This window comes from Podarcis muralis, chromosome 8 (genome assembly GCF_964188315.1).
Source record: "Podarcis muralis chromosome 8, rPodMur119.hap1.1, whole genome shotgun sequence".
Classification (NCBI taxonomy): domain Eukaryota; kingdom Metazoa; phylum Chordata; class Lepidosauria; order Squamata; family Lacertidae; genus Podarcis; species Podarcis muralis.
The window spans coordinates 49,612,692-49,630,886 of NC_135662.1; the positions used below are offsets into that span (position 1 = coordinate 49,612,692).

Genomic DNA, 18,195 nt, shown 5'->3' on the forward strand with positions numbered 1-18,195 from the left:
ATCTCTCCCAAAGCTGCAATTCCCAGCTCCAAGTAATTGAGGCACAACTTTGAATGGATCGTGCATTCAATGCAGATCATGTATTCAATTTGTGTTGTGAGGCTTTAGTACATCGAAGGTGTATCACACTCTCATAGGCTCATATATTATATTTCTGACTCTGTGTAAAACTGCTTCATCTCTACTGTAGTAGATATACCAAGTTTCCAGGCCACTACATGCATCTTGTAAAGTAGGCTTAGGCTAACATTTCAAGCTTAATAAATGTCTTAGTCTTTTAAAAAGTGCTTCAGAACTCTTTAATCTACTGCAGCAAAAATTTGCAGTGGTCTATTTTCTTTTAGTACCACCTAGTGTTTTGTCAATCCAAAGCTATAGCAAGTGTACCAGTATAACATTTTGTCTCACTACTCTGTTTTTCTCTGAAAGGGAAAAAAACCCCCACACATGTTCATATTGTGAAACTATAAATAACTTTTTTAAAAAAAAATTTACAGGTTCCTGTTACATTGCTTGTTTTTGCAATACTGATCAGTTCTCATTCCTTTCACAAGCAAAACATATTAACAACCCCATGAATGCTTAAGAAAACTAAAAAGAGAGTTCTAACTGTGCTATTAGCATTTGAAAACAATATAGAATAATAAAGGATGAGCAGTAGGACAAGCACTAAGAGATTAAGAAAAGAGAAAAGGCCCAAAATAACTTAAATATAGACAAGCAGGAGATAGGAGTAAACAAGAGGCCTGGTGGAAATTGGGGAGAGGATTGCAGGGAAAGTATAACTTTATTCTCTGTTAACCTTTAATAAAATTGTGAAGAGTAGAGACAACACAATTTCTCAAAGGTTGGAGAACAAGAAGTGAAATTATTAGACTCACCAACTCAATTCATTGTAAACTTCTTCCTGCTGTGCAAATACCCCACCACCATCATTTTTCCTGTGTTCAAACAAGGAAGTATCTTTTTCTTATCTTGCAGGGGCCATCCAGTCTCGGAAGAGATTTTTTAAAGTTGTAGAAGCTGGAAGGTATATTCATATTCTGAACAACATCAGTGGTGTATCTGAATCCAACATGCACAAATTTCTAAAATTCTATAATTAAAACTATACATGTGTTTTCTTTTGCAATCAGTATTAATCAAAGGCTACAATCCCATGTACTTTACATGCATTAAGTCAGTTAAGACTTAAACATCTGTAGGATTGCAGCACTATCATAACATATGTGCCATTTTCAGTGGCACTTGCAGGGGATATATTGAAAAAGTGAGGGATATGGACTTGGACTTCCAAGTAACTTGCTGGTGCTAACTCAGACTAAGCAAGGGTGAAGTTGCCTTATTTTATTCTCTTTTTCTATGCAATAAAATGTGTAGCTCATAAAACAAAAATAAATCGGTATTGATAATTGAAAATCTTAAAGTCCCATCTTTTTGAATCTATTTACTTTTTTTAACATAATTTTTAAAATCTAGATTTCCAAGATAGCCTACAAAATAGAACCATAAAACAAATATAAATTATTAAATTATTAAAATTTGACCCCTCCTTGGTAGGGCATCGAAAGATGTTTCTATGGTTTCCTCTTCCTCAACACCGTGATAGTATCCATCAATGGAATTTGGATCAACTTGGGAGTCTATAACCAGCAGACCCTTCTGAATTTTACTTAATTTGTCTATAATTATAGATGCTTTAGTGGAAGATAGAATTTCCCACGATGTGCCAGAAGCTACTTCTTCTAGGCTGCTAATTATTCCCTGCATCAATTCTGTGGCAGGGATGGGCCCGTCAGCCAGGAACCTTGATGCCACATCCACTTCCTTGGAGGGCCTCCTAGATAATTTGGTTGTTCCAAACTCCATGGACAATGCAAGAAGACTGATGGTGTCTGGTGTTCTGTCAGCCACTAGGTGAGCCATATTGTTTCTGTCTAGACCTTGCTGGTCTAGGTCAAGCTCAATCAACTACCCTGTCGGCACTCTTCATCCTGTTAGGACGAATAATGAGGGGATGGGTTTGTTTGAAATATCACATTGCCTCAATTCTGATTTTATTAAGGGAGGGTCTGGCCCTCAAAATAATATCTGCCACCTGCTGATTACTACTTATTACAATTGCTCTGGCATTTTTGTAATCATAAAAAAGAAAGTCTACACTCTCACTGCCTTCTGCAGTAATGGAGTGCACATTTGCCTGTTTCAGGGTCTGTAGAAGATAAGTTCTTCGCTCCATCTGTGGCATTAGTCCCTTGGGTTTGGGCTAGTTACACAATGCTACTTGGAGGAGGGTTGTTCCTTAGCCAGCGTTTCCTCCTTTATCTAACATGGAAGGTGACCTTTGGCTGTAGGGAGCCAAGGGCATTTCAATGATAAGAGATCTTGAATGGCTTCCTGTTCATTGGTGTCTACTCATAGGGGGGACAGAATAGGAAATTCAGATGTTTTCTTTACTGGAGCCTCATCATTTGCACATTCATCCTTGTATTTTGGACTATTTTTAACAGTCATTTTTTCCTTTCTTTCTTTTGTTTGGTTGCTTTTGGTTTGAGGGACTTCTCTTCTTTCTCCAATAATGCAAAAAGTCTATTGAAGTTAACTCTATTACTGAATCTATTTACAAAGTCCTTTAATACAGCTACCATGGCAATCCTTTCTCCTCTTTCTGGCACTCCAGCTACCATGGCGATAATTTCTCCCTTCCCCCAGAGATCAACCCAAAGATGATTTCCTCAAAGATCACAAGGAAGCCTGATCTTCCACATGCTGCGCTTTTGCAGAAATAGCTACACAGCTAATAATGTCAGGGTTGCCAGGAATAGTTTATTTCAGCTATTGAATATCTAGGTAAACAGAAATATTCTTAAATTGCTCCTGAATGTTAATAAGGAGACAAGTAACCACAGCAGAAAAGGCATTCCACAAATAGGGAGCTGCTGCTGAGAAGGCCCTGTCCCAAATCAAAACCAACTAAGTAACCAATAGTAAGGGGACCTGGTGGTGATGTAGTTGGTCAAGGGAGCCATGGACTCAAAAAGTTTGAAAATCACTGCCTTACATCATCACCAGCTCCCCTTACTATTGGCTGGTTGCACACATGAAGCAGAGAATTTCTCTTGTAAATTTTTGGCTGATTTTTGCATGCTCTGAGTCAAAGCAGCATCTTGTCTTTCCTCCAGTGTCTTGACTTACACCAAACATTGTTTAGACTTGAGAAAAACTTAACCCTTTCCTACCTCCCTGGTGGAATAAAATGTTTTTCTGTATATAACTCCTGCCTGCATCCTCATTAGATTTTTAAGAAGTTAAAAAAGTTATTTGTTACGTTCACCATTCCTTCTTCCTTGTTCTTTACAGTAAGTGTTGTATTTCTCTGTATAGTGGCATTAATCACAACTGGTTTCTTCTAAAATGAAATAGTTTAGTTAATTTTTTATTTTTTATTGGTTTCAAGCTGATTTATAGAAACTTTAATTACAGAGAAGTTGTAAGGAAATGCTGCAGTTTAATATAACATATAAACAGTATGTTGTTTACTTAAGTATAGATCATTTGCATTTTAAAACCTTTTTGCAGTTATGGTGTTTTGGTGTTCTGGTCCTTTGTGTAACTGAATGATTTGATACTCAGCTAGAAAAGCAAACATGTATCTGAGATGTGTGTTAGTTTATTTTTTCAGCTGCACAATTCTTGGGGCCCAGGATGCAAAATAACTCATAAAATGATAGCTTAATCAGGCAAAAACATCATGGTATGTGTAGATGTGACTGTCTGCCTTGGTTGTGCTTTGCTGATTTTTATGATTGCGATGAGTATATATGTACATATGTAGTTTGCTTCCCCACCCCTGCTTTTCAGACAAGTACTATCTCCCAAAGCTGCTTGCATCAGTCAGAAATGAAACACAAGCTTTTCCTTCAGACTTACCAACTAAAAACGTAACACACACAATGAGTTGAGCATCACATACCAAGTTTACTTGTTTATTTATTTTTAATTACCCGCTTTTCACTAACTGGGTCCCAAAGCAGATTACACACACACACACATTGAAAAAATGAGAATTTTAGTGCTTAAGATAAGGATGATTTGACTTGAAAAAGTGTTAGATTAGGTCTACAGAGGGCCTTCTTCGCCGCCTCCATTGCATCTGCAGAAAACAGCAGCAGGAGACTTTTTCAGGTGGTTCGCAATCTATCAGAACCACCAGTACCACCTGGGCCTGGTAGGGACCCCAAGATCTCCTGCAATGCTTTTGCAAAGTTTTTTGCAGATAAAATTGCTCAGATTCAGAAGGAGGTAGACTCCACCGTGGGAGCAGGGCCAGGGCGGGAGAGTGCTGGAGTTCTGTCTGGTCCTGTTACATGGGATCAATTCCAATCTGTTACCTCCGAGGATGTGGACAGGCTGCTTGGACAAGTGAAACCGACCACCTGTCTCCTTGATCCTTGCCCATCCTGGCTGATAAAAGCGAGCCGGGAAGGGCTGGGCGATGGGCTCTGCGGGGTGGTGAATGCTTCCCTCTGTGAGGGAGCCTTCCCAGACCCGCTGAAAGAGGCGGTCATTAAACCGCTTCTTAAAAAAACATCTTTAGACCCGGCCAATTTGGCCAACTATCGCCCAGTCTCAAATCTGCCATTCTTGGGCAAGGTGATTGAGCGGGTGGTTGCTGAACAACTCCAAGCACGCCTGGAGGAAACGGACCATTTGGATCCCTTCCAATCGGGATTCAGGCCTCACCATGGGACTGAAACTGCCTTGGTCGCGCTGGTTGATGATCTCCGGCGGGCTAGGGACAAAGGTGAGAGCTGTTTCCTAGTTCTGCTGGATCTCTCAGCGGCCTTTGACACCATCGACCATAACATCCTTCTGGACCGTCTAGAGGGGCTGGGAGCTGGGGGCACTGTCATACAGTGGTTTCGCTCCTTCCTCCTGGGCCGTGTCCAGAAAGTGGGGGGGGGGTGAGTGTTCAGACCCCTGGGCTCTCACTTGTGGGGTGCCTCAGGGTTCTGTCCTCTCCCCCATGCTTTTTAATATCTATATGAAGCCGCTGGGAGAGATCATCAGGGGGTTTGGACTGGGTGTTCATCAGTATGCAGATGACACCCAGCTCTACCTCTCCTTTAAATCAGAGCCAGTGAAGGCGGTGAAGGTCCTGTGTGAGTGCCTGGAGGCGGTTGGAGGATGGATGGCGGCTAACAGATTGAGGTTGAATCCTGACAAGACAGAAGTACTGTTTTTGGGAGACAGGAGGCGGGCAGGTGTGGAGGATTCCCTGGTCCTGAATGGGGTAACTGTGCCCCTGAAGGACCAGGTGCGCAGCCTGGGAGTCATTTTGGACTCACAGCTGTCCATGGAGGCGCAGGTTAACTGTGTGTCCAGGGCAGCTATCTACCAGCTCCACCTGGTACGCAGGCTAAGACCCTACCTCCCCGCGGACTGTCTTGCCAGAGTGGTGCATGCTCTAGTTATCTCACGCTTGGACTACTGCAATGCGCTCTACGTGGGGCTACCTTTGAAGGTGACCCGGAAACTGCAATTAATCCAGAATGCGGCAGCTAGACTGGTGACTGGGAGTGGGCGCCGGGACCACATAACACCGGTTCTGAGAGATCTGCATTGGCTCCCAGTACGTTTCCGAGCACGATTCAAAGTGTTGGTGCTGACATTTAAAGCCCTAAACGGCCTCGGTCCTGTATACCTGAAGGAGCGTCTCCACCCCCATCGTTCAGCCCGGACACTGAGATCCAGCGCTGAGGGCCTTCTGGCGGTTCCCTCATTGCGAGAAGTGAGGCTACAGGGAACCAGACAGAGGGCCTTCTCGGTAGTGGCGCCCGCCCTGTGGAACGCCCTCCCATCAGATGTCAAAGAGATAAATAATTACCTGACATTCAGAAGACATCTTAAGGCAGCCCTGTTCAGGGAAGTTTTTAATATGTAATGCTGTACTGTTTTTAACACTGATTGGGAGCCGCCCAGAGTGGCTGGGGAAACTCAGCCAGATGGGCGGGGTATAAATAATAAATTATTATTATTATTATTATTATTATTATTATTATTATTATTACTACTACTACAGTGGAGACTGTTCCACCGGGTTTACAAACAGACTCTCTATTGGTGAGTCAGGTGCACTCAGTGCATGTTCATGCTGCTGTTTTTCTGAGGCTCATAATTCTTAATCGTGAATTGCCCTGCTCAACTGAACCCCCTTAGACTGCATCATACTTGATTGGGTAAACTATTACTTGTACATTTTATTTCTCCCAAAGCCAATAGGGAAGAAACTTCTTTTTTAAAAGAAGAAGCCCACCAGATCCAGAGATGTAATTTAAAATTCTTTATCTGCCACAGACTGATTGTATTGTTTTGGGTACATTATTACAGTATACTTTCAGTCAAAGATATGGTCAACTAGCCATGGCTTACCACAGAAACAAAACCGTAGTGTAGGGGCACTTTAAAAGCTAGCAAATGCATTATTGCATAGGTTTTCAAGGTTTACCAATAATGTTACCTCTGATGTAACAAACTGTATACCAAGACAACTTAGGCCATAATGTGTTCGTTTTTAAGATGCCAGTACTTTTATTTTAAGGGACGTGGGTGGCGCTGTGGGTTAAACCACAGAGCCTAGGACTTGCCGATCAGAAGGTCGGCAGTTCGAATCCCCCCAACGGAGTGAGCTCCCGTTGCTCGGTCCCTGCTCCTGCCAACCTAGCAGTTCAAAAGCACGTCAAAGTACAAGTAGATAAATAGGTACCGCTCTGATGGGAAGGTAAACGGCATTTCCGTGCGCTGCTCTGGTTCGCCAGAAGCGGCTTAGTCATGTTGGCCTCATGACCCGGAAGCTGTACGCTGGCTCCCATGGCCAATAAAGCGAGATGAGCGCCGCAACCCCAGAGTTGGTCACGACTGGACCTAATGGTCAGGGGTATCTTTACCTTTACTTTACTTTTCTTTTCTTTTTTTCTTTTGCAAAAAATTGCACTATGATGTACAAATGCTTATCTGGGGCAATACAGTGACAAAGAAACGAGAGAACCATCCTCACCCACAATTCTCACTTAGGGCCTTTAAAATGTTTCAGTCTCTCACATAGAGTGATATTAAGTAGCTTTACAACACTAGTCTAGACTCTCATTCTGCACAGCAAAACAAACAGAACAAACACAGTGCCAGTTGCCACTCAATAATACATCACTAACTTTATCCTAGCGGATAATAAATTCAGTAATACAAATTTAAGGGGGTGCACCTTTGCTCTTGTGGCAATTCAGAAGGGGCAACTCAGGATGTACAGGATATGTATAGATTATGAATGACTTGAAGATTATTATCAAAACTGACAATTATCAATGAATATGGTAGTAGTAGATTAGTGCGAAATTGATGGTGCTTTGAAATGAACTGTAAGGGAGCCACTTTTTATGCATTCTAATAAAGATAACAAAGTACAAAATATTGCGGCTAAGTATGAAAAACGCATGTCTACATTTATCAGTGTATTTTCTTTGAGAATACATATGATTGTGTAGTAAATACCCTTATTAGATTCCATCAATACGAAGTTTGGTTACGAAGCATTGCATCACCACAATTAGCTTATAATAAGGGCAGTTTGCTTCTGGGCACTTAATGTGAGAGGGGGAGAATGAGAGAGGGAGAGTGAAAATGGCAGAAGAGAGTGGGATGGGACCACGGAAATAGCAACAGTGGTAATTGCTAATGGTAAGTAGAAGTATTGATGTAAGAGAAACTGAGGAGTGGTTGTTGCAGACAGAAATAGCAGCATACGTTGTATATAATGATTTTGGTACACAGCTCTTAGGACTGGAAGTTATTAACACATGTGACTGATACTGGAAACATGTTTGATAAATCTGTTGATAAGAACTGGGCCTCAGGAAACAAGTGGACCCTACACAAAGTTCAGTGTAATAAAAATTAAAAGAAAAAATCACGTTGACTTTCTCTAATATTATTCTACATCCTTTTCTATAGAGGTTTTTCTCTGTACTGCCACTGGTCTGTCTGAACCCCTGAAGGGGAGGTAACAAAGGTGGAGTTACAGACAGACCTCTGGCTGGAGATACAGAAAAAGAGGGAGGAAATTGGGAATTGGAGTGCTGGCAGGGAGAGAACATTGTGTACACTAGAGTAAAGTGAGAAACTGGCTAGCTAAAATGAGTCTTGCAGTGCAAACCAATGCATATTTACTTAGGAGGCAGTTCCACTGTATCAGTGGATTTATTGTTAGGAAAGTGTGCATAGGATTAAAACCTTAAGGTGTTTTTCAACAGGAAGAAGTAAGAATCAATTAATTGAATATCAACTGGTGAAAAGGTCCATAAATAAAGAACAATCTAAAGAACAAGTGTGCAAGAGAGGAAGATATAACAAGCAACAAAGAGCCAGAGGAATCTAAGTGCAGATAAGAAGACTGAGATCATAGAGATAGAAAGGAGCTAGAGATTGATGGGAAAACAATGGCTCTCCAGATATTTTAATTATTATGAAATGTATATCACACCTCTCCTCAGAAAGGTTCCCAGGATGGCAAACACAGCAACAATAAAACAATACATCAAAATGTCTAAAAACAATCTTTTAGAAGTCTTAAGAAACAGTCCAAAAGTCTTAAAAATTACATATTTTTACAGGTAATTTCAGGGTTGTCAGGATCAATATCCTTCAGCAATCAAACGATTGTGTAAACAGGGATTTTTAAAATACCTCCTAAAAGTTTGAGTCGGGACAAGAGGAAATCAAGGGGATGGGGCACATGGAAGTGTTAGATGGGGTGATGAAATGGGGAACAGACTAAGGGTTGAGAGAGATATTGAAGAAGAGAGAGCAGGAAATGGGGGAAGGGAGAAGATAGAGGTAAAGAGATACTGAAGAAGGAGGCAAAGTCTTTAGCAGAGGGAAAAGGAGGTTAAAACATTGGAACAGGCCTAACTAAGGAAGACATCAAAGATAAAGAAGGGTGATAAGGATTACTAGAGTTTCAGCACATTCTAGAGCTGCAGTATTGTAACTGTTTTATTTGTTATTATCTCTGTTGATCTTACTAAGCTTCTCTGGGATTATTTTCAGCTAAAAAAAGAGTAAAATCCTTTAAGTAGAAGTAGAATTGTAAGTGTTGGAAGGTACTTCAAAGGTCATCTAGCCCAACCCCTGCAATGAAAGAATCACAACTTATAAATCCCTGACAGTTGGCCATCCAACCTCTGCATAAAAACCTCCAATTAAGGAGAGTCCGCCACTTTCCTCGATAGTCCATTCCACTGCCAAACAGCTCCTACTGTCAGAAAGTTCTTCCTAATATTATTCAGACTACTAAATGAATACTGTTTTTGATCAGGATAAAATAATTTATAGAGAATGAATCAGGTCAGTTCATTTGTCTTTTCCAGAGGCGTTTGCAAATTCAAAAAAGATATACAGTGGTACCTCTGGTTGCGAACGGGAACGGGATCCGTTCCAGAGGCCCGTTCGCAACATGAATAGAACACAACCCGCAGCGGCGCTTCTGTGCCGCTGCGTCTGTGGGTTGCGATTCACCGCTTCTGCACATGTGCGTAACGTCATTTTGTGCGTCTGCACATGCGCAAGTGGCGAAACCCGGAAGTAACCCTTTTCGGTACTTCTGGGTCGTCGCGGGACGCAACCTGAAAAAAATGTATCATGAAGCAAACGTAACATGAGGTATGACTGTAGATTGTTTAGGAAGAACAACAATAAAGGGCATTGAACATGAATTTATAGCGAAAAAAACAAAATATGACCAGGACCTGTAGCTTCCAGAGAATGCCATATTTGTTCATTGCCCCAGAACAACAAAGAGTCTTTGTGGCACCTTGAAAACTAACAGATTTATTATGACATAAGCATTCAGCCGCTCAAGTGGAAAGGTAGCACAGTGAAGATGTAAACAAGGAAAGAGAAAGAATAGGACAACAGAAGGGAGGGAATCAATTGAAACAGCAGTGTTAAATAGTGAAACTGTCTCACTGAGGGAAGATGAAAAGAGAACAGGAGAAAATAGAAGGTAATTAAAGAGAAAAAGAATCTGGATAAAGAGCGTGACTATTTTAGTAAGAGGGTCAGACAATGTAGAATCCAAGAGAAGCATAAAGAAAGGACGTGTTTCGGACAGTGAAAAAGGAGAACAACACTGAAAAAAGAAAAAGTTATCAAATCCATTACAAGCAGAGTACCATAGTACAAGTAGTATTAAAGAAACCAAACACATCAACGAGGCTGAAAAAAGATTGGGCCTCCAAGTTGGCAAATTGATCAATATGGAAATGAAATCATCCAGAATAAGAACAGGAGGATAACTCAGTGAGAAGGAAAGCTGAAGTTCAAAGTCAGATAAGAAGTTAGCCAAGGGACTAAGAAGACAATAAATCCAGTGGCGTAGCATGGGTTGTCAGCACCCGGGGCAAGGCAAGTAATTTGCGCCCCCTAACCCATGGATGTGCACCCCCTAACCCGTGGATTTGCGCCCCCTAACCTGTGGATTTGCCCTAACCCCAGATGTTGCGCCCGGTGCGGCCGGCCCCCCCTGCACCCCCCACGCTACGCCACTGAATAAATCACAGTAAGAAGAATAGCAGAATGAAACAGAAACATAATACCCAAAATAAAAAGGAAGAATACATAAGAAATTAAGATGCGAAAACAGAAAAGGCACAATAGGAGCAATTTCCATATCTGGACCCATCACATGAAGTGAAAAGTGTGTGATCGCCAAGAGATGCAGGAGTAACAGCATTAGTTGAGAACCAAGTCTCTGTTGGAAGAAAACAGGAAAAACAGCATGAAATAAGGCATGAAGAATAATCACCTAATTGACAGTCAAACAACAGTTCAGTAGAGTGCCAGAAAAGAAAACAGATGAATGGAATAGAAATAAAATTAGGCAGGCACTCGGGTCTAGATTCAAAGAAGCACCACGGGATGGTATCAACAGATGAGACTGATTAATAGCATAGGAAAATAGGACCAGCCAGTCAATAAGTAAGAGCGTGGCTGAGTGAGGATAATATACACCTAAGAGTTCTTGAAGAACTTGTGTGAAATGGTTGATACTAAAACCAGCTTATTTGAGAATTGGAAGGTAGTGCAACACAGGTTTGTTGGTTTTTTTTTTTAAAAAAAAGGTGCATGGATTTTATGGAAAATATAGGCATGTTTCCTAATGTCTGTCTGCATAAATTAGTGGAAAGCATAAATATGCATAAATTTTTAATCATTTTGAAGAATAAGACTTTCAAATGAAGGAATGACATTGCTTCTAGAAAGCAAAGTTCTGCCTCACTGTTTGGATCTGATGGGTGTATAAACAAGCATGCAGATAGGAGTCATCCAATATGGGGACTTCCCAAAAGCATCTGAGTAAATGAAGTTGTCATGGGATAAAACAATGTCTTTTAATAGATCAGTAGCTGAATGAGGAAGTATTGAAGAATGGGGAACTATTAGAAAGAAAATAGGAATTATGAGCAGACAACGTAAGTTAACAGTGAAGTCCTGTAAGGATCTGTGTTAGGCCAGTGCTACTTTCTTATATTCATATATTCATAAATAGTCAGGAGAGAGCAATATGATAACCAAGTTTATGGATTATTCCAGATTATTTGTGATGGTAAAACACAAGCAAACTGTGGAGAAATCCAAAATATCTGTTGAAGCTGGGTTAAAGGACAACAGAAAGACAAATGTGGTACAGTGTAAGCGAGAATCAATGCGCATTATGGGAGGGGGGGACACAACTTCACACATAAAGTAAAGCAACTCTATGGGGTGGGAGGAAGCAGCGCTATTTTCAAAGTTGGGCTCATCTCAACATTTTTTGTTTGTTAACTCTGGGCTGGTGTACCTGAGAGGCCCATATCAGCCCCCTTTCAAGGAAATGAAACAGCCAGACCTAGTTAGAGGTGAGAAAGAACAGGGGATTCACATGATGCAAGTAGTCAATATGCACGTTGCAGTCATTCATTTGAGACTATCTAGTAAAGTTGCATTTGGTATGGGATTAGGAGTAAAAGCAGCTGAAAGGTAATTCCTACTTATCTGGCTATCTGCAGTATCACTGTTGGAAGCATTTTGTGTATGTTGAAAAGTGGGGTTAGGGCAAATATTTGGCACAAGGGTGCTTGTGCTTCCCTGCGCATATTAAAACAAGTAGAATATATTTCATTTTTAAAACCCTCTTTCATCCCATAGAATTGAGGCAGGCAAACACACCACAAGTAGACTGTTCCTTCCTTGGTTTTGTTACCCTGCCTCCCTCTTCCAAGAATCACAACGCTCAAGGCAAATGAAAGCTAGATGAGGCCTCTTTTCCTTCTCCCAGCTGTTTGCAACATGAAGATTTGGTACCATGGTGATGTTGGCAGTATTTTTTTTCTGCTGGAGTTGTTGGAAATGTAGTTTCCCTAGTCCGTGACCAGGTCAAGGGAAGTAATAGTACCACACTATTCTGCCATGGTCAGACCACACCTGAAATACTGTGTCCAGTTCTGGGCGACGCGGGTGGCGCTGTGGGTTAAACCACAGAGCCTAGGACTTGCTGATCAGAAGGTTGGCGGTTCGAATCCCCGCGATGGGGTGAGCTCCCGTTGCTCGGTCCCTGCTCCTGCCAACCTAGCAGTTTGAAAGCACGTCAAAGTGCAAGTAGATAAATAGGTACCGCTCCGGCAGGAAGGTAAACGGCGTTTCCATGTGCTGCTCTGGTTCGCCAGAAGCGGCTTAGTCATGCTGGCCACATGACCCGGAAGCTGTACGCCGGCTCCCTCGGCCAATAACGCGAGATGAGCGCCGCAACTCCAGAGTCGGTCACGACTGGACCTAATGGTCAGGGGTCCCGTTACCTTTAACTTATTCTGCCTTGGTCAGACCACACCTGAAATACTGTGTCCAGTTCTGGGTGCCACAATTTAAGAAGAATATTGACAAGCTGGAAAGTGTACTGAGGAGGGCAACAAAGATGATGAAGGGGTCTGGAAACAAAGCCTTATGAGGAGCGGATAAGGGAGTTGGGTATGTTCAGCCTGGGAAAGAGGAGACTGAGAGGAAGTATGATAGCTATTTTCAAATATCTAAAGGGCTGTCACATGGAGGATGAAGCAAGCTTGTTTTCTCCTGCTCTGGAGGGAAGGACCCAAACCAATGGATTCACGTTCCAAGAAAGGAGATTCCAACTAAACATCCTTCTTCTAGTAAGAGCTGTTAAACAGTGGAACAAACTCCCTTGGGAGGTGGGGGTCTCCTTCCTTGGAGGTTTTTAAGCAGAGGTTGGATGGCCATCTGTCATGGATGCTTTAGCTGTGATTCCTGCATTGCAGGGGTGGTGGTCTATATTACCCTTGGGGTTCTTTCCAACTTTCCAATTTTATGATTTTATGCATTTACCTCTCCCACCGTCTTCAGGATGAGAACAATGTAGGAGACAGCAGAGGGGATTGGACTACTGGTCCATTGGAATATGATATTTCCTTTTTGGCCCAATTCCTTTTTGTGGTTAGTACAAAGCTTTTTGCATTTTTGTTGAAAATGCTGTTAAATAATCTGAGTGAGGCAGATTGTAGAGTGCATTGGTTTTGTTGTAGACTGTGAATGAGCTATCTTATTCATGAAACATTGGTTATTGAAATCACCGCCAGCTACAGTGAGGGGGAAAAGTATTTGATCCCCTGCTAAATTTGCCCATTTGCCCTCTGACGAAGAAATGACCAGTCCATAATTTTAATGGTCGGTTTATTGTAGCTGTGAACAGAGAAATCCAGAAGACAAAAGTCAGAGATTGATGTGCGTTATAATGAGTGAAATAAGTATTTGATCCCCTATCAACCAGCCAGATGTCAGGCTACCTGGTATCTTCAATGTATGTAACGAGCTGAAATTAGAAGCACCTGCTGTAAGGGAGAGGTTTTACCTGTAATCCCAGCTCGTTACAGTACCTGTACAAAAGACACCTGTCGATAGAAGCAATCAATCCAGCAGATTCCAAAGTAGCTACCATTACCAAGAGAGCTGTTCAAGGATGTCAGGGACAAGATTGTAGACTTGCACAAGGCTGGACTGGGATACAAGACCACTGCCAAGCAGCTTGGTGAGAAGGTGATAACAGCTGGTGCAATAATTTGCAAATGGAAGAAACACAAAATAACTGTCAACCTCCCTTGGTCTGGGGCTCCATGCAAGATTTCATCTCATGGAGTTGTAATCATCATGAGAATGGTGATGAAGCAGTCCAGAACTACATGGAGGCGAATTTGTCAATGATCTCAGGGCAGCTGGGACCATAGTCACCATGAAAACAGTTGGTAACACACTATGCCATGAAGGACAGGTTTTGCAGAGCCCGCAAGGTCCCCTTGCTTAAGACAGCACATGTCTGCGGTTTGCCAATGCACATCTGAATGACCCGGAGGAGAACTGGGTGAAAGTGTTGTGGTCAGATGAAACCAAAATCGAGCTCTTTGGCATCAACTCAACTCGCCGTGTTTGGAGGAGGAGGAATGCTGCCTACGACTCCAGGAACACCATCCCCACCATGCTTTGGGGGTGTTTTTCTGCTAAGGGGACAGGACACCTTCACCGCATCGAAGGGACGATGGACAGGACCATGTCTCATCAAATCTTGGGTGAGCACCTCCTTCCCTCAGCTAGGGCATTGAAAATGGGTCAAGGGTGGGTATTCCAGTATGACAATGACCCAAAACACACGGCCAAGGCAACACAGGAGTGGCTCAAGAAGAAGCACATGAAGGTCCTGAAGTGGCCTAGCCAGTCTCCAGACTTTAATCCCGTCGAAAATCTGTGGAAGAGCTGAAGGTTCGAGTAGCTACACACCAGCCTCAAAATCTTACTGACTTGGAGAGGATCTGCAAAGAGGAGTGGGACAAAATACCTCCTGAGATGTGTGCAAATCTGGTGGCCACCTACAAGAAACGTCTGACCTCTGTCATTGCCAACAAGGGTTTTGCAACCAAGTAATAAGTCATCTTTTGCAAAGGGATCAAATACTTATTTCACTCATTATAACGCACATCAACCTCTGACTTTTGTCTTCTGGGTTTCCGGGGGTTTTCCTGTTGTTATTCTGTCTCTCACAGCTACAATAAACCCATCATTAAAATTGTGGACTGGTCATTTATTCGTCAGAGGGCAAACGGGCAAATTTAGCAGAGGATCAAATACTTTCCCCCCTCACTGTATTCCTATGTTCTGCCTTGCAACTTTCACACTAACTCATTCCCTGGTCAGCTCTGAAAAGCAACTCCTTCCATTAATGTGCTTTTTATTGACTGTATGCAAATCTGCTGTACTACACTTATATTTAGCACTTAGCCGTTTGTTTAACTCCCAACATTTCTGAAATCTGGTAGAATCCCATCCTCCTGAATATGCCAGTTTCCAACACCCTTTATCTATAGGAATGGGGGTGGGGGGGGTGGAGACTGAAAACATACAGCAATCTTGTATATAAGAATTCATGTTTCCACAAGGACCACCTAGTGACATTAGGGAGGGAAAATGGGTGATGAATTTAGCCTAGGCTCAACTTGTTCGTGTGCTATATGCATTAATACATGGGGACAATGGATCAAAATGGAATTCACATGTCAGATTTTTTGAAGTGGCGATTTTGTGATGTAGAGCAGATTTTTAAAATTAGTAGCTCCGCCGGACTCTGTCACACCCCCACCCCCACTTCCCTCATACCCCGTTTAAGGATTTGGATTATAAAAAAAACCCCAGAGTTAGCACGCTCCATAGAATCCAGCTCTCACTTCTCCCCCTCCCCCCTCCACTCCTGCAGCGTTTGTACTTTGACTACTTCCTGGTCTCACAGAAAGGGGCAGTGCTGAGTTACAAGGACAAAAATAGACCTTTACAGAGAAATATAGGGATTGTAAGTGTGTGTGTGAGCGAGGGCGCCCCCCCTCTCTCTGTATGTGTGTGTGTGTGTGTGTGTGTGCGCGCGCGCGCGCGCGTGCGTGTGGCGCTGAGAGAAAGCCAGCATTAGGTTTCCAGGAGGAGCCCTTTTCTTTTTCACTGTGTGTTAGGGGTTTTTTTTTTTTGTACAGATTTTTGTTCTGTTTTAAAAAACACTTACCTCTCCCGGAAGCTTCTCTGCATCCCTTTGGGGGAGGAAAAAGAAACCAACTGTGATCAGAAACGACCAGAAACCATTTTATTTGAACAACTGGTGGGGAAGAAAAGAGGAGCGATACCATCACAGGGATATAAATATCATCCGTTAAAATTTATTTCTTTGCACTATTTATTTATAATCCTGTTCAGTCTGACATCCACCCTAAGCGATAGCAATGGGGTGTTTGGGCAACAGCAAAACGGAGGATCAGCGTATTGATGAGAAAGCACAGCGAGAAGCCAACAAAAAAATAGAGAAGCAGTTGCAGAAAGAGCGACTGGCTTATAAAGCCACACACCGTTTGCTTCTGCTGGGTAAGGAAGAACGGCTTTTTGGTGGGGGAGGGCGATGAGGGTGCAGTGGTGCAGTTCAGTTTCCCATGGCAGGCAAGCAAACTATACTATTTATGTGCAAGAGAAAATGAGATGGAAAGAATGCAGACCTGCTTTATAAATTCTGTGTGCGTGAAATGCACAAATTGCCCTAGGTATGTATAGAGAAGAGTTGAATGTTTTAGGAAAACAGAGATGCTTCCATTCTGTCTTTCCCCATTTTCCCCTCCCCTAAATGTATACATCACACATTTTTCTTCTTTTTCAGGGGCTGGTGAGTCAGGAAAAAGCACTATTGTCAAGCAGATGAGGATCTTGCATGTAAATGGATTTAATTCAGAGTAAGAATTCTTCTTATTTGGAGGGGGGTGGAGAGAAAAAAAACCCCACACAAACCCCAACAAGATGCATTTGAAACACATTAAGCCAAACTGGTTAACAGATCTTTCTTATCCTTTGTATGTAGCTTGTTGGTAATTTACCTCCATCAACTTACCCTATTAGCATGGATATTACTGTTCATATATATTAAGAGAGGCATGAATTCCTTATTTTTCCTCTCCTGGTCCTTCTGCTGTATTTTACACTGTTGCTACTGCAGTGTTTAATAGGCCCTTGTGTAGCAACAACATGGCGACTACTTCTTACAACAGCAAATAACTAAATATTGCCTGAGTATTAACAATATATTAGGTTGTGTGTGTGTAGATGTAGATATAGATATAGATTTGTGTGTGCTTGTCAAGTACATATTTGAACTATCCCCATTTTTAAAGTTAATAAAAAAGAAATCAGTTTAACATTATGGTGTTTTGTTATAAAGTGTCTGTAGACTATTATTTATGTCAGATTTTTCTGAGAATGCCATATTTTGTGATTAGACATTTTCAGAAATGTAGAATTTGAGTCAGTTCATGGTAAAAGTAAGCAGTTTTTTAAAATAATCCCTCCACCCCTTTTTAAAAAAATGCTTATACATTGTTATTTGTCATGTGGCAGAAATATAAATAATTTATTTTGATTAAAATTGTACTCTACATTTTCCACTATGAAATATTAGGGATAAAAACAGCTATTAAAATTTGAACTTCAGCATCTCAGTAGCAGGTGAACACTCACAACAACTTGGCTAAATTGATTTGTGTTTGATTTCATACAGAGAAAAGAAACAGAAAATTCTGGATATTCGGAAAAATGTAAAAGATGCAATTGTGGTAAGAAAACATTTTTATTCCTTAAATGTATATACTTAGTGATTAGGATTGTGATTGCAGAGGAAACCCTGTTGTTCAGATAACTCTAAATCACCTAGTAATTCTGTGTGTGATTTATCTCTGTTAATATGTCCTGTTCCTTTGCTTATTCTAGACCATAGTTTCAGCAATGAGCACTTTAATACCTCCAGTTCCACTGGCCAACCAAGAAAACCAATTTCGAGCGGACTACATCAAGAGTATAGCTCCCCTTTCTGACTTTGACTACACACAGGTAAGATTTAAAAGTGCTCTACCCTCTTCCTCCCCCTTGCAATGTTTAAAAAGCATGGAATGACTTGTTTACCATTTGGAAGGCTTACGCTTTGGGATAAATTTATTATTATTGACTTTATCATTGGATAATTTTGTTTGGCACAGTATAAAATGTATAGGAAAAAATACTACCCATAGTGCTGCATTTTCTGTTCAT

The 18,195-nt window shown here is 41.7% G+C and overlaps 1 protein-coding gene across 4 annotated transcripts in view; it reads left to right on the forward strand.

Moving 5' to 3' along the window:
- The window catches only part of GNAL (G protein subunit alpha L), a 173,045-nt gene that overhangs the window by 75,224 nt on the left and 79,626 nt on the right, over positions 1–18,195 (forward strand). For 2 of the 4 annotated variants that reach the window (XM_077933172.1, XM_028737377.2), the window contains 3 exons: positions 16,778–16,850; positions 17,669–17,723; positions 17,878–17,997. In XM_077933172.1, the coding sequence (XP_077789298.1) occupies positions 16,778–16,850; positions 17,669–17,723; positions 17,878–17,997 (248 nt within the window). Of the gene's footprint in view, positions 1–16,033; positions 16,492–16,645; positions 16,665–16,777; positions 16,851–17,668; positions 17,724–17,877; positions 17,998–18,195 lie in introns of those variants that run through there. The other 2 variants (XM_028737378.2, XM_028737381.2) reach the window with 2 other exon arrangements.